Source organism: Panicum virgatum, chromosome 6K, assembly GCF_016808335.1.
Source record: "Panicum virgatum strain AP13 chromosome 6K, P.virgatum_v5, whole genome shotgun sequence".
Lineage (NCBI taxonomy): Eukaryota > Viridiplantae > Streptophyta > Magnoliopsida > Poales > Poaceae > Panicum > Panicum virgatum.
In genome coordinates this window covers 39,874,639-39,900,733 of record NC_053141.1, presented here as the reverse complement: position 1 = coordinate 39,900,733, position 26,095 = coordinate 39,874,639, and the positions used below count along the sequence as shown (strand labels likewise).

Genomic DNA, 26,095 nt, shown 5'->3' with positions numbered 1-26,095 from the left:
GAAGCTATTAGGAAGGGAAAATATCCCCAGTGCACTCAGTAAAGCACCATCATATAATCCCGGCATTTTACATTTCCTAAGGCATGCCAGGTTTAGTCACAACACGAGGTTACCGTGTTGCACATGCCACTGTTTTTCATTGTTAAAGTACTTAGTTTACAGCAAAGATCTCAGCATTATTTACCATAGTAGTACGAACGCCTTAGGTCTCTGCTTTGTAATCGTAGCATTGTTTACAAAATTATATTGCAAGCCGGGAATTTAGAACTGCAAAAAAAACCTTACTACACAAATACCTTCGTATTGTTACATAATGATCTGGTTCAAATACTATCCATACATAACGAAATGTAATTGTCACATACAGATGGGAATACATATCCATACATCTAGTTCAAATACATTTCCATACATAACGAAATCTAAACACGACGGGCTCCAAAATTCGGAGGCAATCCATCGGTGGGATTCCTAGAAGGTCCAACCTCGGCACCAGCATTATCTTCATGCATTTTAGGACACTTCTTGTAAGTGTGACCGTCTGCTCCACACAAGTTGCATCGTTTTTTCTTCTTTCCTGCCTAAGACTCATCCATTCCGTTACGGATACAAAGTGTCTGCCGTCGACCTACCCCTCTCCTAGCATCTGAATTGGAAATGTACATTGGAGGGATATTTGGTGTAGTGAATGATCTCAGACTGCCTATGACATATATCTCATAGCCCCAAGTGTGCACGTCGGTTTCTTTTCTGTAATATTCAGAAACAAAAACCCGAGATTCCAACCCAGATTCTGAACATGCCGCAATGACACGGGAGCATGGTAAGTGAAGAAGTTGTGGCTTCTTACATCTGCAAAACACCTTACCTTCCGACGTTATAAAGCAATCCTGAACCACCCTTTGTCTGCGGACACCCTGACCTGTCCTGTCCTTGCATAAAAACTCAAACCTTTGATCCTTTGTGCCCATGGAGACCACTCTGTGATATTGAGCCTTTTCAATCTCTTCTTTCTTGTATTTAGTGACCATATTAAAAAAACCACTCGTGGATCATTAAGTAAGACAACAGCTGCCTGGTACCGCTCTCTGAAGTACCTTGTGCATCCGTACATAATGAACTCAACTATGCCAACAAGAGAAAATCCACGAACATGACGCATTACCATGTTGTAACACTCTGCGTGGTTGGTTGTCTCGATCCCATATCGACGCCCACCAATGTCGTATAGAATTGACCACTTCTCCTTAGGTGCATCCTTGATCCACTGTGTGAAAAGTCCGCCACCTGAGCGTCTACGGCTGGAGGTTGAGGCCTGTTCCTTTAGCAGCTCAGCGCACATGTTATCTAGCACCTGCCACATAGCATCGAACTTCTGCTGCTGATTCTGAGTGCATAACCTCTTGAACAAATTCATAAGTTCCTTATTCTTGAAGCGCTTATAAAAATTTGCACCCATATGCCTTATGCACCACCTATTCACAACATCTGGCCATAGAGGAGGTTGTCCTCGATTTCCTTCTTGTAGTTGCCTTATTGCTGTTAGAAGACCTGCACGCCTGTCACTGATGAGGCAAACATCAGGCCTTGTAGCAACAACATGAATCTTCACATGTTCAAAGAACCAGTACTAGCTCTCTGTGTTCTCATTCTCAACAAAAATAAAGACGATGGGAACCACCTGCTTGTTGCAATCAACTCCAATCGCTGTCAGTATTGTCCCCTTATATCTCCCTGTCAAGAATGTGCCGTCGATACACAGAACAGGAAGATAATATATAAATGCCCTCACACATGCACCACGGCAGAAGAAAGCACGGAGCAGAAATTCAGGTCCCCCATACAAACTCGGTACAATGTAGGTATCAGTCGCGCTTTCAGAATTTCTCTGCACAATTGCTGACAGCATGTGAGGCAGGTTATCATATGATGCCTCATATGTGCTGAACCTCATCTCAAACACCTTTTGTTTTGCCCGCCAAGCCTTTGCATAGCTGATTTTGTATTGAAAATGGTCGTCTATGTCCCTAATTATCAATTTTAGCTCATAATCAATTTTGTCGAGAATCACCTAGGGATGGCAATTGAACCCGTGGATGCGGGTATCCGCGGATTTCAGACCCGGTGGATGCGGGTGCGGGTCTCAAAATTAACCCACGGGTGCACCCGCACTGGCACCCGCAACATGATGTTGCGGGTGCGGGTTTAGAATGTCACCCGCGGACTAAACCCGCACCCGCACCATACATAAACTCTGGCCCAAATAACATTTTGGCCCACCCATTTATTCATCATATAAATAGCTGGAGGTAACCCTAACTCCCAATTTCCAATCCCTCCCCATCCGCAGCTCATCTCTCAGCCGCCACACACAGGCAGGCAGCCCGCAGCGCTCGCCCCTCCCCATCTCGCAAGCTGCAGCGCCCGCCCTCTCCCCATCCGGCAAGTTCCACCGCCCGCCCCCTCCCCATCTCGGTGGCCGGCCGCCGGCGGCCCAGGCGGCCTTCGGCACGCGCCTAGAAGGCAAGCCCCCTAGGCTGCAGGCGCCGGTCGGCAGGCGCCCCAAAGGCAAGCGCCCAGGTGGTAGGCGCTCAGGCGGCACTCAGCAGGCGGCAGGCCGCAGGCGCCCAGTGCACAGCCCTCGATTCCGGCGTCCCCAGCTGGCGGCCTGCTCAAGAAGAAGAAGGCACCCAGGCGGCCTGCTCATAGATTTATTGTTATCTTGTTCTTATTACTTTGAAAATGTACTATTTGATTACTCAAATTGAGAAATTTTTGCATTTTTATTATAGTTGTTGCCAAACCCGCGGGCACCCGAAACCCGGCGGGTGCGGGTGCGGGTGCAGAAATGCACTCGCGGGTCTACCTGCGGGCTGGTTTTCCCCAACCCCGCGGGTTTGCCTGCGGGCGGGTTTTTGCCAAACCCATACATCTTTTTGGCCACGAAAGTGGATGTGATGTTACAGTGATTTTGCGCAACAGCAGTTAATCTACATGTATGTGGTGTAATAATTGAACACTCCCAGTGTGTCTTGTACTTACCCTTATAGGCATGTACTCGCCATGTACAATCACCATTGTCACACTTCACCTCATATTCTTTGCTGCTAGACTTCACAACTCTGAATTCCTTCCTCAACGATATAGCTCAAAGCTTCACAGCATCCTTCACAGCTTCAATGCTATGATACTTTGCTCCCTGCACAACCTCATTCTCACTGTATTCGTACTCATTACCCATAATATTCTGTATCACTGGATTTCCAAAACCCTTGTCTCGTCATTCACCTAGCAACGGGTAGTTCTTATCGTCTGATGAGTCCCCACATTCTTCCATCATTCGAACCTCCTGGTTTTCATTCTCTACAGCTTCCACTATTCCAGGTATCCGCTCCTCCTCATCAGCTAAACCTTGCGGCTCAGGTTGAGTGACATGCACGTTCTGATATTTTTTTTCTCCTACTTGATCAGCTATACCTTGCGGCTCTGGTTCTATGACATGCATGTTCTGATCTTCATTTTCTTATTCCACTGCTTGGTTCATATGAGATGATGTACTTGTTGACCCTTCATGGAAATGAGCTGCCTTCTGGTGAATCTGAATTAGCATTGCAAGAGGCCACCCGCGGTCAAGAGCTGCTTGCATGTAACTCCGCCATTCTTCGATATTTGTTATAAGTATCAACTCACATAAATCCCCTTCAGTTGTCCTATTCGTCACAGTCTGAACGGTTAGGAAATGAGTCTTTGAATTCACATTGAATATCTCGTGAAGGCATTTGCGTATGGAACCAAAACTCCTCTCTAAGGATTTATCTATTCCGCACTCTCTGCGTTCAAAAGCTGATAGATTTACTCCATACGCATCATGAGAAATATAGTAGTCACCATAATGAACTTGAAAATGAAGCTTGCTCGACATATCTGGCCACATAATAATGATATTAAACTGATTGCTAATCTAATGTGTCAACAAAAATAATTACAACATAATCTATTTGTAAAGCGTAGAAGAATTTTGGTTACATGCAGTCGCCGGCTCGAAAATCCGGCAGGGCTTCGCCTCTCTCTTCTTGATTTTGGAATTTTAGTGATGCAAATGAGGGGATGAGGGGTGGGGGGACCAGCCAACCCTTATATAAGGGTGGGGGAGCCGGTCGCCAGCAGGGGGACCGCCCGCCCCTCTGCCGAGCGACCGGTCCTCCAGGGGCCGCACACAAATTTTCCGTGAAATTTTTTGCAGAAAAGCCCCTGCCGCCCCGCAGCAAGGCGACCAGGTGCCGGCCGCTCGGCGGGCGTCCGGGGCATATTCCTGTAAATTTCAAAAACGAAAATATATTTTTGTAAAAAACAAAATTGAAAAATATAAAAATAAAAATACCGCCCCTGAATTCACTCACGTCCAGATCCATTTCCTCGCTCCTTTTCTGATCATGTGTCACGGGGCAAATTGTTGGAAACCAAAGTATGCGAGGAATCAGGGGCTTGGCCCATGTAAAACACTCATGCGGCCCACCATCTTTCTTTATGGAATCGTGCTTCACTCTGTTCGAAATCCGATTAAAAGAAGAAGATCAAGCCCATCTAGACCAAGCCCATACCAGGTCAAATCGCTTCTGCGTCGGCCCACGAATAAATCCAATCTAGCTCGGGGCGGGGAAAAAAAGCTTTCGCTCCCGCCCAACTCTCTCCGCCACCAACCCCACCCAGCCGCGCTGCGAGACCATTCCAAAGTCTCAAAGTTCGAACGCCCCCCGGAGCAGGCGCAGGCCACCAAATCCCCCCCGAATCCCTTCCGAACGGCCGGATTTCGAAATCCAAAATCCTCCCACGCCGCGCGGCCGCGTCTCCTCCCCCGTCTCCCCCCTTTAAATTTCGAACCCTCTCCCCCGTTTCCGGCCTCACACGAATCGCGCCCGCTCCCCCCAACCAATCCCCATCCCGGGCGCCCGCCGGCAGGCGGCAGCGACCCGCCGCGGGCGAGAGCATGGAGGTTGGCGGCGGGATGGACGCGCTCCCGGACGGCGTCGTGCAGCACATCCTCTCGCAGCTCAGCAGCGCCCGCGACGTGGCGGCCTGCGCCGCCGTCGCCCGCTGCTGGCGCGGCTGCGTGCCCTACCTCCCGTCGCTCTACTTCCCGCGGGGCGCCTTCGAGGCCGCCGCGGCGGCCGACGACGCCATCGGCCGGATGGTCGCCGCCGCCGCGCGCCTCGAGGAGCTCGTCGTCTACTGCCCCTTCTCCGCGTCGCTGCTCCCGCGCTGGCTCGCGGCGCGGGCCGCCACGCTGCGCGTCCTCGAGCTGCGGGTCGACTCCGCCGCCGCCGACAAGTCGGGGTCGGGGTCGGGCCAGGGCCACCACCTGGACTGCGTCGGCGTCGCCGCGGGCCTCGAGGAGCTCCGGCTCTGGGGGCTCATCATGACGGCCCCGCCCGCGTGGGGCCGGATGGAGCGGCTCCGCGTGCTGGAGGTGGTCGGCGCCGTGCTCGGGGAGGCCGCGGTCAACGGCGCCGTCGCCGCCTGCCCCAACCTCACCGACCTCGCGCTGCTGGGATGCGAGTGCGCCGGCGAGGCGGCCATCTCGCTCCCCCTGCTCGAGCGCTGCCGCCTCGACTTCGTCGGCGCGGGGAACTGCTCTCTCAGGCTCGCCGCGCCCCGCGTCGAGTCCCTCGAGGTCCAGGGCTTCTGCTGGATCTCGCTGCAAGGCGGCGACCGCCTCAAACACCTCACAATCTCCATGACCACTGGTACGCGGCGGAAAGCCCTTTAGCCGTTCCCCTGTAGAACAGATTTGGTCCGTTTCGCATTGCCTGATTCTGCCTCGTGGAATGTTTCAGGGAGTGTGTATCATGTCGAGACGGGGAAGCTCCCGGAGTTGGACCGGCTCTCGCTGCGCGGCGTCCAGTGGAGCTGGGGCGCTATCAGCTCGGTCCTGCAGTGCGCCGCCGAGGTGAAGCACCTGGTGATGAAGGTTGAGTTCTGCGGCGATTTTGACACGCTCCAGTCGTTCCCGGAGATCGACCTCGTTGAATTCTTCAACAGCCACCCGAAGCTTTGCAAGTTCGAGATCCACGGCGCCATGTTTGCCGCGCTGTGCCAGAAGAACAGCTTGAAGAATGTGAGCACTGTCGTACCTCTTCTACATTGCATTATTCCACTTCTGGTTCGTGTGTAGCGTGCCTAATTCTTCTCTGTCAATGCAGTTGGATTCAAGGTTCGTGATACCTTGCTTGGAGCAGGTCCTGGTCACCGTGCGGTCACCTCTGAATGCCGAGCAGAAGCTGAGCACCCTCGAGTCCCTTGTCAGGTACAGCGTGAGGCTACGAAGGATGACCATTAGGATCTCGCAGATGAAGAATTGCCATGATGGTGCTGATGATTTCTTTGAGGAGATTTGCAAGTTCACTCGCATGAATAGAGGGAGAGTGTGCATAGAGTAGAAGAGGTGCTGCATTGTGCCATCCTTGAAATGAGTTGCTGCTGAACTGAGGCAATTTAACTCAATGCTCTTTGTGTAGGACGATTTATTTCAATAATTTATCGTGATATTTGTTGCTCATCTGAACTGGAATGTGTCTGGGCTTCAGCATGTCTGGAGATCATTTGGTTCTATTTTTCAATAGTGTAAGTTTTGTTTCCTGAAATGTAATGAACATCTTTGCCTTGCACATTTGATTCATGGACTACCTAGAGCCAAGTTGGATACACTCATATATGGTTGATTTCAATAGTCATTGGGCCGAAGGCATGTTCTAGTATGGATTCTAATAGCTACCAGAATTTGTATGACAAATGATTTGATTAAGGACCTATCGAATTTTTGTAGTGCTTCGAGAAGATAAATACTTCTGCTGAGAATTGTCCTTTGCATTTCATAGCTGATTGGCCTCATCAATAGAATGGAATTGCAATATGATGAATGATTCCAGTTCATTCATACAATTTGGTGTAGGAACTGATTGTCAGTAGTGTGGCACATCAATGAAAAGAGTGTCCTAGGAGCCAAATTAGCACCCCCAAGATGGTGGATGCACATGCACAACACTACTGAAGAATGTACCAAGCCAAGCAACCAAATTACAGTCCCTACTAAATGGACCCTTGGAATGACTAGTACTTAAGCTGGCACCAAGGATCATGTTTTGGATATTTGGAACCAGATGATAAGTAATTAGTGCATCAAAGGAAAAGTGATACTATCAATTAGAAGGGTTGCACACAAGCGTGCGCACAGATTATGTAACTAAAATAAACCTCTTTTAAACCCACACAATCAATTCCAATCCCAGAATCGGTTCAGATTCTAGTAACAATCCCAGATATCTCAAGCCTGTAAGCTTGTTTCCTCCAACTACGGTAGAAGCATTATCTAGATGAGTTTCTTCTTTTGGAAGAACTGTTTGAGATGCCATACTTGCAAAACTGAGACTGTGATACAGACAGCAAGGGACAAGAGGCTGAGCCATGTGATCTTAACCTGTGTCCACTCGCTCAAGTTTCGCATGTTTGCTTCTCTGCATCCAGAACGAAGACCCTGTTTAGTTTGTTTTACATGTAAACGCAAAATTTTTTTGCGTGGGAATCTTGCTAATTTGAAGTACTAAATGAAGTCTATTTACAAAACTTTTTGCACAGATGGGTTGTAAATCGTGAGACGAATCTAATGATGCTAATTAATCCATAATTAATCAATAATTAGCAGATGGTTACTGTATCATCACTGTTTCAAATCATGGATTAAGTAGGCTCATTAGATTCGTCTCGCGATTTACAGCCCAACAATGCAAAAAGTTTTGTAAATAGACTTCATTTAGTACTTCAAATTAGCAAGATTTCTTTTCACTTTTTTGCGTTTACGGCTTTTTTGCGTTTACGGGGTGGGAACTAAACAGGGCCCAACTTGAACTTGTCATTTAGACAGTCACGTTGATGTTGTATATAAAGGAAAAAAATAAACTCTGCTTACTTTACTATAAGGTATAGCATGTTTCCATGGATTGCTCGAGCAGTTGCTTCTAGTTTGACAAGCTCTAGTGCCACTCCCTGTCCAAGAAAAAAAGAAAAGAAAGGCGAAGGATAAGAATCAGCAAAGGACATGAGATTCTGGCCGGGGAAAACTATTAAATTGCCAGGCCCAGATTTCTTGCTGCCACTATGCTCACATCAATCTTTTCTTTCTTAGGCTGGTTCCAACAGTGGGTCTGCAGCCCCAGCCCGCAGCCACAGCCACATCAGCGCCACGTCAGCGCCACGTCAGCTCTCGCCAGCCCACTCGACCCCAGCGCTCCATCAGTGAGCCTGCAGCCTCAGCCCACAGCCACGTCAGCGCCACGTCAGCTTTTCCATTCCAGACTTAACCATTTCAGAACACGTTCTTTTATAATTTAAATGGACACAATAACCTCATTTTATTAAATTTAAAAATTCGGAAATTACATAAAAATTCGAAATAAAAATTACACGACAATTTAAAATAAAGGAAATTACATAAGAATAAAAAAATTACATAAATCTAATGATGATTTTTGTTCCAAACATGCTCAATCAAATCCCTCTCTATTTATAGATGAGTTGGGGACGAAATTTGTGATTTTTTGGAATTTTTTTCGAATTTTTTGGAGTTCAAACGGTCAAAAACGGCTAATTACAACGGCTAGCTGACGTGGCAGCCGTTGGCCAATCACAGAGCGCCATGTGGCAGCCGACCGGACGCCGGGTCGGTACCGACCGGCCGGTACCGACCGCGCGCGGCTCCAACGCCGGTCGGTACCGACCGCCCGGCCGGTCGGTAGCGCTACCGCCCCGCGCTCTCGGTTTCCGCGCTTACCGACCGGCGCGGGTCGGTAGCCGGGTCGGTACCGACCGGCGGGGGTCGGTACCGACCCCCGTTGGAACCAGCCTTAGCAATGGAGTCCCAGTCCTTTGCCGCTATCCCGATCCTCCAGTCAAGGTTGAGGTTGATCCATTCCCTTCTCCAGAGTCCCCGCCCAGAAGCACGCGAGGTAAATCCCGGATTCTGCCATGGTGAAGGCGAACTGGCCATGGGTGACCTTCTCGGCGTGGTGCAGGGTGTTTCCGTAAGGCGACGTCACCTGCAGGACATGAAATCCAATCAGGGAAGAATCTCAAACTATTCTTTTTTTTTTCAGTCGAGCTTCGATTCCCGGCTGCGCGTTGTACCTTGGCGGAGACCGTGGGGCGGACCGGGTGCTCCTCGAAGAGGATGGAGTAGTCGGCCATGACGACGACGTTCGACTGGATCTCCTCGGACAGGCACTTGGTCGCCGTCGTCGTCAGCTCCAACCACACGGCCCCGGCGCACCCTGCAAGTGCAAGCCACCACAGCGTGAACGCCGCCGCCGCCGCCGCACCTGCGCCTCGTCGCCCCATCGGTGGCACCACGGTGCTGCAGCCACCAGCTGAGGTTGCGTCAAATGTTCATGGCCGGACATGGTTCTTTTCGTTTCACGTCTCTGTCGGATCTGAAGTTGCCGAGGAAGCCGGGACTCGGGACGGGTCAAGACTGTAGCGTCCGTACAATGCAGGCGCCCCATTTTGCCTTTTTGTTTCCAGCACACACGCACAAACGTACGACATGCAACCATATCGAATTCAAATCCAAATAATTTGAGTTGTAAATTCAAATGGGATAAAAATAGGCGAAATGTTTTTAGAACCCTGTCACATTTGTTACTGTGTTTTTGTACGGGATTGTGTGTACGTGGAAATACGAAACTACGGAAGGATGCAAGGAAACGATCAGAGAACGCTACTATTTTTTCTGAACGAAAGATCGAAGAACACACCGGAGCTGCAATCCGCTGCTGTTCGCCTACGGCCTCTTACCCGGCGACACGCAGAAAACGCAAACGCAGCGGAAAGACAACGATGCGGGCTGAAGGCGCCACTGTTTTGCTCAATCATTTGGTCGAGCAGCTGGGGTGCACATGGCTGCGGCGGCCGGTGGCCTTGGATAACCTGCGGTGCACGGGCTGTGTTTAGATCCCTGAAAAACGGGTAGAAAAAGTTACATCGGACACTGTAACACATTGTAGCACATTTTGTTTGTTTATGGTAAATATTGTCCTACTATGATCTAACTAGGCTCAAAAGATTCGTCTCGCAACGTACATCAAAACTATGTAATTAGTTTTTTTAATTAACTATTTTTAGTATTCCATGCATGAATTATTTACTATATTTAATGTTTTGATGTGATTTCGATGTGATAGAAAGTTTGAAGTTTTTTTTTGGATAAACACACCCCTGGCGTTCTTGCGGGGAATCACGGCCCGGTCGTCGCCGGCGCCGTCTTGGGTCCACCTGTGTCGCCGACTCGCCATCGTCTGCACCGCCTTGCAGGTCTGACCGTCAGAGGTGTCCTTCCTCCCTTCCTCCCTGGTGAGTTCTCCATCCTTAATGGCTTGGGGTTTTGGGCGTTTCGAGTGGCTGGATTCGTCGGAGACTCGGAGCTGATGTGGTTTAACGTCGCCCAGCTCCAGGGATCTTGCCGTTGCTGGTGGCGCCCATGTTCAACTGCGTGAACAAGGATGATACTGGATGCGAATAGTTTCAAAAAAAAAAGATGATACTGGATGTGACTACTTCTCATCTTGTGCTTTGAATTCGTAATTAGAGATCATGAATTTCGATTCGATACCTGCATTGCATCACGACCAAAACTATGGTGTTTATGGATCAGAAGATCCCCGAAGCCAAATGTGCTTGCAGGTGTAGTTTCTGTGGATCTGGAACGTACCTAATATACTCACCTTCGGTGCATATTTGCGAGCCATATTGCACGAATTCATTAGCTGGATAGTTTTTGATTCACTATGAAGCGTGGATAAGGCTACTAGACGTGCAGACATGCCTCAGCTATGCAGATGCCCAAAAAATTTTGTACTATTGTACGAAGTCAAATATTGACAATTCCCTGCATCATGGGTCTCGTTTGTTGGTCATCTAAGTCTTATATAATCAATCAATCAATCAAACTATTGAATGTAGCTTATAGGATATGGTGGACCTAGACAGATATTTTGTTTTGGTGACATCAAGTCATTTGGATCAATTATTTTAATGCATTCAATTTCATAAGATGCTTTCTTTTCATCAAACAAGAATAAAACCATTTGATTTATTGTGTATAGCTGTATTAACAGTTTCATTGTCAGTAGTTATGAACTTGCATATCTTTCCTTTTCAGATGCTGATCTATTTGTTTCTTTTGTATCTTTGTTATTTAATAAGCTTTCAGTCTCTTTTTCTTTTCTCTCTCGAACATGCTGGTGAGCTGCGTGTCTTTGTATTAAGAGGAAAGATGTAAGTTTCAGTCTCACATCAACATACATAAAAATTCAGATTTTAGATGCGCATCGATTCTAAGAGATGATTTTACATGATTCCTCTTAACCTGATATTGTTAATTTTTAATTGATTCCGTGTTAAACCGTGGGTGATCAGAATCGGGTCTTTTTCTTAATTGTAGGCCTTGATGGTTCCTATCGAAGCATTGATTCGTCGCAGTTGAAGGTGTTTTAGATTTGTTTGGTCATTGTACCTGGCTATTTGGGGCTTTTGGCATTTCTGCTCTCTTAATACAATGATATGTAGATCTCCTACATATCATTGAAATAAGATATAGTTAACTGGCCATGATCATTTGATTGAATTCTATTTAAGTTTGTCACCAACTCACCATTCTGTGATTCTGTCTTCCTTATCACTTACAAATACTATAGAACAGATCTTAAGAGTCAAGCTAAATCAAGGTCCAACTTATTTTGGGTCTTTAGATTTTATTTTTCTGTTCTGCTTGTGGGATGACATGTTTGCATGCATTTTTGAATCAGGTCTACCAGTGACCATTGGGAGGACAGTGCCTCTAGCGGTTTAGCTCACTTGATTTGTCTGCTAACCTTAGCGCGATGGTTGTCATAAAACTTTGGTGTGGTGCCAAATTGGTTGAAAAATATGACCTGAAACAGTACACTGATTTTCTGACTGGTTCATATTTTCAGTTGTTCTTGTTGTAGTTTATGAAGATGACATCACGATGACATTCTTGCAAGCCACAATTTGCGGGCTATTGAGATGATAAATTTTTAGCTTCTTTCATTCTTACACGCACACTGAATCACAAATGATACCGCAAAAAGCAAGTTGAAGGGTAATGCTTTTCAAGGATAGCTAGCATTTTCCTACCTTGCTATATAGTTTTAGTTGCTGCAGATTTCTATACCATGTAAATCCCTGCATACATTTTTGCAGTTTGGCAGTGGCAGGGAAGTTAATACTCAGAAAATTTATAGAAGTGGCAGAACACTCTTACTAATTTTAAAAAATGAAACACACCTAGGAGGAAGATGAACTATGTACTTGGTTAATAAAGCATAAATAGGCACCTACATTCGCATCAGAAAGGACCCAAACTCAGATGGTCCCAGCAATACACCCACTACTAACTATGCTAGGCTCATTGACTACTGCTAAATTATTCCAATGGACAATTTATAGTGATACTGCATTTTTTTTCAGCATCATATGATCATTAATACCCAGAGTGAAACTTTGGTCTGCTCGTGGCAATGTTGTTTCATCTGGCTACACAGCTGGAGCAGTTGGTTTGTTGGTGCGAGAGGCTTTGACAGACAATGTTTGTCTTGCCTTTTCTTTTCTCGTACACACAGGAGAGCTGCACATCATTATATTTAAGGAGAAAGAGTCGAACACAACTCATACATGACATTAGAGTTGCCTTGCTGGACTGGTGTTGCTGGTGTTCTGCAGTGTGTTCCTGTGTAGATAGGGTATTTCTGCATGTTTGTGATGCAATGTGATAACTATTCTGATGCTGATTTTGATCATTCTCCTTGTATGTTGATTTATTGGACTTACCACAGTGAAGACTGAAGATGAAATGTGCTAGAGCCTAGAGTCATGCTCTTAAAAGGTAATCAATAGCTCTTCACTTGAATGGTTTGCCTGCATATCGTGATGTATGCACTATCTGTTCGTCCTAGTTTCACTCAGGGTTTTTCTCTCACACCAAACCAGCACCAGCCAGCAGCCACCAGCCAGCCAGCAGTACTTTTATCTCACAACAAATCAGCACCAGCCACCAGATGCCTTCCATATTAAAAGGAATTCCTCCCGAAGGTCACAGCGAATAGAGTGATTTGGTGAAATGGGGATTGCACTAGATTTGTAGGTTGTAGGAACTAGGAAACAGAATGATTCACATGTGCATAAATGAGCTACGATTAGGTGAGATGTGACTTGATTCTCTTCTTTTTTAAGAATATCCTGTGTTTAGTGCTTACTTCTTTTGGGCCACATGGGACCACACTGCACACCCCATCAAATTTCTGCTAATTGCACTAAAACACCATGGACCACTGGCGACTGCTGACATATAAGTACCCCTTTTTTCAAATGAGCAGCACAAAAATGTCAACATTTAGTAACGTACTCAGTGGTGTAGAGACATTGTTCCTCAAACATTTCTTATTGGCTCTTGCACACCCTGTTGTTTTCATGGAGTGGCAGTAAAGGGTGACCTATGCAGTTTGAGGCAATAGTTCAAACTGTTTGGTGGTGACATTCCATACATGTTAAGATGAGGCCACTGCAGGTGTCAAGCAAAGCAAGAACTTGTGTGCTTGAAAGGCAATGGCAGAGTACCATGGTGGACTGCCAATGCCTACGGTTGATGACTGCCATCTCAATTGAATGGGTTGATTGGCACACATTTTTTTTTGAGAGGACGATTGGCACACATCAGCTATGTAGAACTGGAGACAGTACCATGAATGCAGGCTAGCTATGCCTATTATAACACTAATCCAAGCCTTCATTATTTGGGCCTTGCTGTTGATAGAATTGGTAGTGCACTGTTGATCACCGATTGATAAGAATGCAAGACTTGCTGTCTAAGGGCAGGAGAAGAGTTACTAGGAATAACTCAAGCAAGGGAAGGGGAGCTTGGCATATTGACATGTCTTGGGTTCATTGCTGTATGGGTAGTTGCAAGTACAACTAATTCTATTAGTTTGTATAGAACAGTATGGTTATCATTTTGGTGCTTTCATGGCAATTCAAATATCAAATGCTTTGGGTTGAGCAGTGCATATAGTTGTGGAATGTGTGGCCTCCTCTTATATCCCGGTTGACAGAGTAAGAGTAGTGTACACAACTTAGGCATTATAGAATTCTTGACAATATTAAAATATATCTCAGACAGGAAAGCATGCACCTCTTGTTAAAGTTTCTTTGTATGATTGCGCGGCAATTGATGGGGCAGTTGTTTCGTCACATGTAATTGGTGTCAGACTTGGTGGTGTAACTGATTTTGATGCGGTGTTGATTAGGATGTCTTGCCTCATCACTGTCAATATGTAGTTCATCACAAGAAGATTGCGCTCAACTGTAGTCTTCGCTATCCTGCACTAATAAATTAAATTTCATCATGGCTAGTGTCAGCTTTGCTACTTTTTTGTTTCTAATTGAATGGTGCAAGACCAAGCATGAAAGGAATGACGATGAACTTACTGAATGGTTAAAAAATAAGCTTGAAAGGGTTAATCAGACTTTTTTTTATCAACTAGTACGACAAACCATTGCCACTGAGAACTCAAGTCCAATATTTGTGGAAAGTATTCTGTTGCTAATAAGCCTTTGGATTTACTTGGCAATGGGTCTATGATAATAAAATGTGCCAAACTATGTGTCGGCGAGGGGACACATTCACATACCAGTCTACAAGGTGGTTCCATTAAGCACTTGATGTATTTGACAAATAGAGATAGAGAAGAGTATAACATATACAATCTTATGAATTATGATGGACAAGAGGAGAGCTTCAACCATTAATGCGCAGCATAGTAATCAAACGAGTATTACTATTAGCTCTAAAAAAACGAGTATTACTATTGAAATTCACTGTTTATGTGGAATATGTTGACGCCTTTTACGGGTCAACACACGATCGCGCTAGGTCGTGCGGTGCGAGGAGGAGCTCCTTGCAGCACCTCCTGCGTGGAGCGGTCAGACCGGTCAGAGGGACTGGTCAGACCGGTCGCCGTGCAGAACGGCGACGATTCGACGAACGCTCACCCGGGAGGGACCCCGTCGGGGCAAGCGTGCGTAGGGTTGCCCTAGGCTCGGCAGGCCAGCTAGGGCGTCCTCAAACGCCATGGAGACGAGAGAAGAACAGCATGTCAGATTGGAAAAGTAGGGTAAAGATAAAGAAATAAAAGATGTGTTTTTGATAGATTCGATTGATTTGTCTAATCGGCCGTGACCCTTTATATTTATAGAGTGGGGTGGACTTATTCCGCAAGAAATCCTATTACAAGATCTAAATCTATTAAAATTCCTAGTTGTACTCGGATTCCACCTGGACCGGTCAGACCGGTCGACCCTACCGGTCAGACCGGTCGGCTGCTGCCGGACCGACTACAGCATCTGACCGGTCAGACCGCTAGGGCATACCGGTCAGACCGGTCTATATTGTCTAATGCCAATTTTGGTCGTCAACATATACCCCCCTGTTTTTTGGCAAAGCTTGCGTGCCAAAGAACACTCTTCTGGACCCAAATTGTCTAAGGGCGATGAATACATCGGCCATTTTTGTGCTAAGTGCAATAATAATTTATCGACCATATCTTGCTTCTTTTTCAAGCTGACGACGAAACAACTTGCTTGGGCCTCCATACTGGCTTCATGGTCGCCGACTTTGCTGGTACAACCTCCGCTTGCTGTTCCATGGACTCTTTCTTGTGCATCCTTTGCAACCTCCTCTTTTGGGTGTGAGACAAGCCTGAGGGACACCACCTCGGCTATAAGTATCTTAAATCTTACTTCATGCTCTTCTCACCCTCTTTACTGCAGTATAAATCCTTTCTGACCAGATTATTGCTAGCAACAATCGGTCTTTGTGATGTACCACAATTTGGATATATAGGAGGATATTGAATAAAACAAGACTGCATATATATCCCACTATAATCCATAGGCGTATAAGAACATGGATTCAGCCAAAACCATGGAGCAACCGGTCCTGAATATTGCATAGTAGCACAATTACCTTGACATGGACTATGGTTCGATTGCTCACCAGAAGTTGATGTTGACTTCACATCTTTGACTTTGTTTGACCGTCTCCTTTGCTTTTGGGCAGCTCCATCCTTCTCATATTTAGTCAAAAGCTCCTTAAAGCTCGGCCTTGCTTTGCTCTTGTTACTGGGATTTTCAACAACACTCCCAAATGAACCGGTCAGACCTGTTTCTAGACCGGTCAGACCGGTCTCAGCAGACCTGGTGTCTCTCTTCTGCTCTTGCCCCCCAGCCAAACTTAATTGTTGTTCAGCTATATCATTTGAAGCATGTTCAACATCAGTGGCAATTTGATCAATAGAACTAGCCAACGTTTCTTCATTAATCGGTTTTTCTTTTTCTAATGTCAAATCTGAATTTTTAGTTAATCGGCCATCTTTTTTTACACGTTAGACTTGTTTAGTCACCTTATGTTTTTTTCCTGCACAGACCGATTTTTATGAATAAAACGGTCATTGTTGGCAAGTGGTGACTTTTTAATTGCCAATTCCTTATATGTAATATAATCTGAACAAAAATATCTAGGGGGAAACGGCATATACGAATTATAAGACCATGGAGGATAATGATAATGCATATTAAAATAGAACTCCCATGGTACATGTAGAGGTGCTCCATAAGATGAAAACGGCATTGATATGTGAGGATTGCTCCATTGCCGATTCTGTTTACGGAATTTCTGTTTTGGAGCAAATTTTGGTTGCTTGAAATTTTTAGACCGACTAGCATCATTGACATTAATTTGCCTTTTGGTTTTAGCCGGAAGCTCTCCATGAATAAGCTTCGGCTTTTCCTTTTGATGCTTTTTACGGCCTTTGGCTTCAACTGTTTTCCAAACACCAATCTCGGGTTTTTTTTGGTTTAACCATCTTAGGTTTTGAATTATTTGGCGAAACCGTAGAAGAGGCGGTTTGATCAGTTGGAGAACCGGTCAGACCGGTTGTGGTGCAACCGACGCCTTTGCCTTTGTTTTGTTGCCCCCGAGCGTAGAAGTACTAGAATTAATTTCTGTGTACTTGCAAGGGGAATTTGGTTCTACAATTTCGGCTTGAGACGGCCGAACTGTATCTTGACCAACAACATCACAAATAGGCAAATCTTTGCAAGGATTATTAGTAGGCTTTTCAATAACCGACTTTTGAACAACAGGAGCTTGAATTGAACTATTTTCTTTATCAATAAAATCTTTAACAATACCGGATACAAAATTAGATAAATTACCTGAAGATTGCATCTTCATCAATATGTCAATGGGGGATGGTATTTGCCGCTCCTTTATCACTTTGACTCCTTGTTCACGTGCCGCCATATTGCTAAGGTTTGACAAATCGGCCACGATAACCTGATTTTCATCCCCAGCGGAGTCACCAATTTGTGTTGACGCCTTTTATGGGCCAACACATGATCGCGCTAGGTCGCGCGGCACGAGGAGGAGCTCCTTGCACACCTCCTGCGTGGAGCGGTCAGACCGGTCAGAGGGACCGGTCAGACCGGTCGCCGTGCAGAACGGCGACGATTCGACGAACGCTCACCCGGGAGGGACCCCGTCGGGGCAAGCGTGCGTAGGGTTGCCCTAGGCTCGGCAGGCCAGCTAGGGCATCCTCAAACGCCATGGAGATGAAAGAAGAACAACATGTCGAGGTTGGAAAAGTAGGGTAAAGATAAAGAGATAAAAGATGTGTTTTTAATAGATTCGATTGGTTTGTCTAATCGGTCGTGACCCTTTATATTTATAGAGTGGGGTGGACTTATCCCGCAAGAAATCCTATTACAAGATCTAAATCTATTAAAATCCCTAGTTGTACTCGGATTCCACTTGGACCGGTCAGACCGGTCGACCCTACCGGTCAGACCGGTCGGCTGCTGCCGGACCGACTACAGCATCTGACCGGTCAGACCGCTAGGGCATACTGGTCAGACCGGTCCGTATTGTCTAATGCCAATTTTGATCGTCAACAGAATACCCCGGTAAGGAGCAAGAAACCACAGGACCACTACATTTCCTTAACCCTTCCACTATGTTATAATGGGTATAGGTAATCTTGTTTTGAACTTTTTTTAGGTACATCACAGCAGTGTTACGTAGAGTACTAGTGAACTCAAGCTCGAATTGAGCACGTTTGAACCTCTCAATTTTCTAAATCAAACTTCTGGGTAGAACGCCAGGTTTGAAGTCCAATTGAGCACGTTTGAGCTAGATTATTTGAACAACTTCTCTTCTTTTTCACATCCTCTCATTTAGAGAGCCACGAGTTTTCCCCTTTGCTACAATTTCAGAGAGACGGAAAACAGGCGGCTCACATTTTCTTGGTGGCGATTCCGTCAATCCTCTCATCTCCATTGGTTTCGGCAGCTCGCCAGAGTCGAAAGGTTTGGGGATTCAACCTTCGTCTAGCGAGTATGTATAGGGTAGCTAGGTTTCTAGTTTCGCCTAGGGTTAGCTCGTTATCAGCTATGGCGGCAAATTATATGTTGTAAAACTCTTTTGGGATGAGAGTTTCACACTAGATGAATCATAGTTGCACATTTAGAAAGCATGTTCTAGTTTATGTTTTGTGCAATTTAGTTGTAGCGATAGGTTAAGGATTTTAGTTTGTCTAATTCACCCCCTCCCCCTCTTAGGCTATGAGCACCGATTCCTTTGGACCCTGCGTCATGTTTGGTGATTTGTATTGCCTAGGATTGGTTTTCATTTTGAGGGGATCCCAACCCACCCTTATATAGGGTGGGGGGGGGACAAAGTTACAAGAAAACCTAGCCTAATACGAGCTTAGAAATTCTACCCAAACTCTACCCTAATGGTTTCCTGCTATACTGACTAGTCCTAGTCTAATACGAGTACATGTACATATTAGGGTATGAGACATGCCCCATCCCTTATTCCGTACAAATCTGTACCACGTAAGCTATCTCGTGGCCCTGGGTATGACACTTAGCGGTGAAACTCAATCTGTAGTAGTGATCTTTTCTTTAACATTGAGCATTTACTTTCCTGCAAGTTCGCTTCTTGCTCTTATTTGTGTGCTTAGTAGCTAGTTTGTTAGTTTCTCTACTCCAGTTGTCAGCGTTGCGTATTGCTGGCGAGTAGATTAACGAACGCGTGTCACTGGTTCGGATAGTAATGTAAGGGGAGACACAAGTATTATACTGGTTCGGGCGGAATGTCCCTATGTCTAGTTCGGGTCACTTGTGTTCTTGCACTCAGTTTGCAGTAGGAGTTACAAACAGCAGAGAGAGGGACGAGCTCCCAAGTCTTTGGTGTGTACGTTTGTGGTTGCAAATGGGTTCTATTGGGACCCCGAGAGTCTGGGTGATCCTAGTTTCTAAGTTCTTCTCTCGGGGTACGCTCTCTCCCTATTATAGCTCAAGGGAGAGGGGTCGGATACAAAAGTGAGTGAAATAAAATATTGAAAAATCTTGGGATCCGACCCCTTCTCCTTCGTCGCTGGCTCCGATGGGTCCTGTTGATGGCGACGCGGGTCGTGGCTGCCCAGGATGGGTGGCTGGCTGTGGATGACTGTAGCAGCACCGTCTAAATTAAACCAGCTTAAATGCATTAACCATCATCTTAATACTAAATCAAGTTACTGTGCACTTAAAACGGTGTAATCTGACAGGCTGTCGGGTAAATCCCGATTATACTACTGTACTCCAGGATCACAATTGCACTAGTAGACCCGTACGAAGACGAGCATAGGTGATACAAGCATACAAAAATATTCAATAATTTACAATACAAGTTTACATAAAAGCTTTAAATACAAACGACAGATTTTTTTTTAAAAAAAACACAACGGAAGTTTAAAAACTGAGTTCGAAATACAATACAATAACCATGACGACGATACAAGGCGAGCTCCACATCCTGCCCACCGATGTGATGCCAACCTGCCTGATCTTCACAGGGAAGATGGGGCCCACTCGACGGTCCACCCAGGAGGGAGCGGTTGTCCAATCCAGGACGCACAGACCTCCTCGAAGTCAGCGGGGACACAACCTGCTCAGGAGGGTTACAACAACAACCCTGAGTATACTAATACTCATCAAGGCTTACCCGACTCTGGGTATACTTAGCCCATTACCTAGACATGCAAAGCTTTTTGGCTCTGGAGTTCTTGCTGAAAGGCTGCTAGCAGTGAATCCTTACTTTCAATATTTTAGCTCCATTTAGTATAGCGAGTATTAACTAAATTCGCTTAAGTATCTAGAGCACACATAGTAGATCAGATTATCCTTCAGTAACTCACAAATCAACCTTTTCCATTCTGTTCTCATTCCACTTTCTTACTACGATGTGACACAATGACCAAGGCTCTCATATCCGTGAGTCACGGCGAATCAATCCGATTTAACCTTGCAAGGTGGACCTAACTCACACGACACACGTAAACCCCGTCGGGTCACACACGTCAACCATTCCCCTCTTTACCCCGACGTCTGAATCACGCCTGCTAAAACCCAGGTGATGGGCCCCTCACAGTGAACTCCCGGAGAACCCGAAGGCGGCATCCTATCCAACACCCGCCAACTCCCACGCCCAGCGTAGCAGGTCGGAATTCAAACTATCGTTGTAAAGCAGTACACAGCTTACCGGGTTCGATTACCTCCTACTTCCGGTATGTGGTTAGTACTGTTCAATCCTCGATCAACAATGCCAACAATGGTACGGTCCTCAACCGACACAGGCGGAGGCTACCTTCATCCATTTCTTATCTCAAACCAACTCATCTCCGCCCAGTCTCCATTTCTCTTTTCTTATTGATTCATTCTGAACCCACATTGCCACAAGTAACAAGATCTTTAAATCTCACGAGTGACAGGAATCACTCGACTTCTACCGAGATCCTACTTAGTAGAGCATTTCTATCGACACCTGCATACTAGTATAGACTCACGGTGCCTAGGGAAAACATGAATACTAGAGTTCCATACAACTCCTAGAACATAATGCACAAATACTTAATTAAACATTAATATACTGAATTTATGGATTATACTCCGGGCTTGCCTTGCAGGTCAGCGGGGTTAGCGACTTCTTCGGAAGTGGGTTCGACTGCGCCCTCCTGCTGCTCTCCCGCTTGCGACTCCTGGATCGGCTTGGCAATCAGCTCGTAGGCGACTTCGGTTTCAGAGTCTACACGAATAAAATATGCCATGCATGAGACTCATGAAAAAGATGCAAAACAATGCAATACACACAACTAGAGGCACGGACCAAACTCTAAAAGCATTTACGGAGTAATCTCACAACTATGGTTACGACAGAAATGGTTGCAGTCTTTGGTTCTAATGCCTTTTAGCCTGAAGTGTTTCCTTCAAAACAACAACTACTAAACTTGCTTAGGGTAGCATGGATTAAGACACGAGTTTGTGTTGTTGAGGTTACACATGCATGAAATAATAATCAAGTAACCACAATTTATAAAAGAAAAGAGCATAGCTAAGGCAATTTAAAAGCAAAAACATAACTTGCATACATGATCCAGCAACAAAAATTTATCAAAATATCATGATTTTGATAAAGCATGCCACATAAATTTTTCCAACATTTATAGACGATCGAAAGTATTTATTTTAACCCTAGAAAAGAAATCAGACAATAATAGATCCACAAACATGCACATAGGCTATGCACCTGAAAATTTTCCAGTGAACTACACATACAAAGAGTAATTTACTGAATAAATTTCATAATTTTTAGAGCAACAGAACAACTGGTATTAAATAAACTAGCTTAAACACAAACTAAATTTTTAGCAGGGGCAAAAGTGACATTTCCCATGCATGAGTATTTTTTTTCTGAAGATCTCAATTTTTGAAACCTAACAAAATTGAGTTTGCATTTTTCAATATTTTTCTACAAATTTTCATAGCTTCAGCTGAAATAAATAATTGAAAAATAAATTGGAAATCAAAATGTAAAAGAGGGGGGGGGGGGGCTGACGACGGGGCCCCACCCGTCAGGAAGCCCAGCCCGCCCCCCTCCCCTGCTTCGCCTGCCTGCCCCGGCCACGCACGCCGGCGGTGCGCTTGGCGCGCCGGCCGGCCGGCGGTGCAGCACGGGCTGTGGCAGAACCACCTGAATTATCCCGGCTCAAGTGCGCTGGCCATCACCATAAAAGCAACACCGACACAAACGCACTTCAAACGGAATAATTCTTGGTCTATCGGGTAACGTCCCGATACAACTACCGGTTCTCGGATTGAACAAGCATACCCCGCACGAAGGCGAGTCCAGAGATATTACAACCACATATTTTATGACACAAGCTCAGTAGTGATTACAAACCAGTTCAAAACATTATTACAAAACCAAACTTAGTAAAAACAGTTATACAAGCCATAACTTTAACTTCAGAGTTTGAAAAGCAGCGGAAATAGAACACGACGGCTACAACATGTCACAAAAGTATATCAGGCTAGCCCAAGCATGGTATCACTCGTCAGGGTCATTGCCGGCCGAAGACGTATCCCACTCTACGGACCAGCCAGGAGGCAAAGAGCAGGGCCAAGACAAACTAGCGACCTGGTCCTCAAAACTCATACCTGAAAAAGGGTTTCAATAGCAAGGCAGAGTATTCTAATACTCAGCAAGACTTAACCGTCAACGGGTATACGTAGCCCACCTAACTAGACTATGCAGGGTTTTGTGAGGCTCTGGTTTTCCTTTTTGCTGAAAAGCAATAAAGAGTAGGTCCTTACTTTCAAATTTTAGCTTCCAAGATTCTAGTTGATTAACCATTCTATGTAAGCAGCTACTACTCAACCATGGTAGATCTTTAAGCAAACATCAAAATTGAATATCATAATGTTACCCTTATTACTCTGTGTGGCAAAGGGATCAAGCAGTCCCAAACTGTGAGAAGCAGACGATTCGGATCGAATTTGTTAACCTGACCAGGCAGACCTAACACACACGTTTGGAACACCGTCGGGTCGTTCCCAAACAACCATTTACCTTTCTTTCCGGCTTGTGGATAGGGTCACTCTCCCCGACTACAGGGCTCCAAGGTCCAACCTTGTCCCTCGAAGTCGCAGTGTTGCGCAACATAAAAATAAAACCTATCCCTAAGAGAGAGTGAAAGGTATATCCACTCTCCGGTCCAATCGGCTACTAGGCTCCCCGCGTACCATATTTACGGCATGTGGCTAGTACGTTGAAAATCTTAACCACCGCTACCACACACTGCGACCTTAGCAAGTTCATCAACACAGACGGGGTCTCACAAAAGGTCATGATATCGAACACAACCCCGTCCGTCGTCCTTATATTGATAACAGAAAGTAAACAAGCAATTCCTATAGAGCTCGTGAGTGACAGGCAATCACTCCACTTTTACCGGTCTTATAAGCTTAGCAATTATTCGAACTCAGGTCTAGTGTTCAGTACATAGGTTCCTAGGATCATGCATCTAGGGTTTCAATTCAAATCCTAAGAACTGTAAATGCACAAGTAAGGAATAACAGTAAATGATAATAATTTGAAATATAGGTTATGTCCGGGGTTTGCCTTCTCGGTAGTCACTAACTATTTCAGCCCTGGGCTCTTCCGAACTTTGGTCCGGGGCTTCAGTTAGTACAGCAGTGTTGACTTGAGCTTCGAGATCACCTCCTTCGGAATCCGGGATCAACTCGTACGTTCCGTCCGATAGAGCAGTCGTATCTATATGTAATGCAAGAACAATATTATAAACACACTCATATCACGATAAAGTTGTAGTCTACAAATAGCAAACAATCATATTACATGGGCAATTGTTTATAGAGTAGATAACTAACATTTCTAACTACCCAAGGCATCATGATCAATAGCACAAAAGAACTATACTAACTTCACCAAGCAAGTTGAAATGATTTCCTATAACAAGTAAAATATGGTTTGCTAATAAATCAACCACTCAGTATTCAAAAAGTAAGAAATTCAGAAAAAATTACATCAAACAGAAGGTAAACAGAGTGATCTATCCTGTAAAAATTATGTCAACTCATGCAGCCATTTAATCAGGATAAAACAATTATTCAGATAGCACCTAGATGAAGATTGAATTTTATAGAACAAACCACAACACTTATGAAGCTAAAAATGTTTAATAATAGACTTCATATGATTATGAACACCTCATAATTTTTTCAGAATTCATTCTGCATATAATTAATTCTGATAAAATAAACAACACTGACAGAAATTTAGCAATATTCATTTTTAGATTCTGTTCTAATCATGAACTGGTGTTCAAATTTTACAGATAGTAACCTGTGACTAAAAATAGGCTCTGCAAAAAGTATCAGAATTTTATAAGCAAGTAAACTATTTAACATGAATAAAGCTCACTTAACAAGTATTAAATCAAAGAAATAGCTAAACATGAGAACTGACCACGAAATTTTTATAGAAACACTAGAGTCACATGATCATCTAACCATAAAAATTTCACAGCAAGACATGGTTTCAATCATCAGTTAAGGAAAAGATAAAAACAACTAGCATTTAAACACTAGTAACACAAATCTATTTTTACAGCAAAAACTCTCAACTAACACCCAACATATTATGATTCTACTACATAGGGCTATTCTCAAGGATTCCAAAACATCAAGGTTTACATTTTTCTGAATTTCCCACGAATTTCTATGAAATATCAAAGTTTACAGCCAAAATAACAAAGAAGTCCCTAAAGGCACTATTCAATTGAGTCTACTGCTATTCAAATAACCCCATGGGGTTTCTTGAATTCTAACCGAGGGGTCCCTGCCGAGGTCAGAGAGAGGGCGCGGGGTTTGACCACCAAATCCGGCGAGAGGGGTCACCGGCGGCGAGGTTTAGGGTGGGGAAAACGGAGAGGAAGCCGAGGCGAACCCTTGGGTGGCTTGGGAGCTCGAGAGGAGGACCAGAGCTATGGCGTCGACGGCGAGCAGCGGCTGGCGGAGCTCGGCTACGGTGGCGGGGTGGTTCCAGTGGGGATTGGGCGAGGAGGAGTGGTCGGTTAGTTTCGCGGAGATGAGGCAAAGCTAATGGAGGGGTTGACGCGGGCGGAGAAGGCTGGAGCGGCGGTTCCGCGGCGGCGTTGAGCTCACCAGCGTTCGAGCGAGGTGGCGGTGGTGTTCTGGGGTCTAGGCTTGGGGAATCGGCGCGAGAGTGAGGGGAAACGATCGAGGAGAGGCTCCTGGTTCTGATGCGTGCGAGAGAAAAGAGCGGCAGGCTCTGTCCCGAGCTCTCCAGGGCGGCGTCGAGGTGGCGGCCGCGGGCGGTCTTCTGAGCGCGTGGCGAGTCAGGAGAAGCTCCAGCGCGAAGGCCAAGAGTGGTGGAGACGGTTGTGCGCGACGCGTGGGTGCCAGCGCAAGCAGGAGGTGGCCGGGAAGGCGGCCCAGCGCGGCGGGCAGCGCTGCCCAGCGGCGGCGGTGAGCAGAGCAGGCAAGCAGGCAGGAGGTGGAAGAATCTGGACTGGTTTGCAATTTCCAAAAATTCCAGGGACCCAACTGTAAAACCGCAATAACTTTTAAACTAAAACTCAAATGAAAAAGTGCCCAACATGAAAGTTGTTCAACTTTTCAAGATCTACAACTTTGATGTTGTGCAAAAATTGATTTGATCAGAGGATAAAGAGCTATTTTTGAAAACATAGAAGGAATTTTGAATTCAAAAGACTTTTGTCTTTTTCAAGGTAAATTCACTTTAAACTTAGGCTGAAATGAAAGATTTCCTGCCATGCAATGATTGCACTAAATTTTGCAAATAAACCCTCCATAAAAGCTATAATCACACATCCTATTCAAATAAAACTATACCGTTGACCCTGGAACAATTCATAATTACACAAAGGTCCTTAAAATTTTTAAATGGGCCCTTGCTCAAACAATTTCACACATGAAGCATAGGAATAAATGTAGATTTATTGTGCAGACACCTAGGGTGTCACAGCCTTCTCCCCTAAAAGGAATCTCGCCCCGAGATTACAGGAAGAAAAGGAATGGTAAGGTT

At 45.4% G+C, this 26,095-nt stretch overlaps 1 protein-coding gene, 1 long non-coding RNA gene and 1 pseudogene across 2 annotated transcripts; 2 read left to right on the top strand and 1 right to left on the bottom strand.

The window, feature by feature from the left end:
* The first annotated feature begins 4,836 nt into the window (after window positions 1-4,836).
* LOC120712607 (F-box protein At1g10780-like) lies at window positions 4,837-6,632 on the top strand. The gene is made up of 3 exons (XM_039998436.1): window positions 4,837-5,744; window positions 5,835-6,115; window positions 6,201-6,632. Exons 1-3 carry the CDS (start codon window positions 4,988-4,990, stop codon window positions 6,435-6,437), a joined length of 1,275 nt encoding a protein of 424 aa, XP_039854370.1. The 5' UTR covers window positions 4,837-4,987; the 3' UTR covers window positions 6,438-6,632.
* A 437-nt stretch (window positions 6,633-7,069) lies between these two features.
* On the bottom strand, window positions 7,070-9,410 carry LOC120712608 (annotated as a pseudogene).
* An 852-nt stretch (window positions 9,411-10,262) lies between these two features.
* Window positions 10,263-11,801, top strand: LOC120712609. Its single transcript, XR_005690949.1, has 2 exons — window positions 10,263-10,398; window positions 10,494-11,801. It is a non-coding gene; the product is annotated as an uncharacterized LOC120712609 (long non-coding RNA).
* The last annotated feature ends 14,294 nt before the right edge of the window (window positions 11,802-26,095 follow it).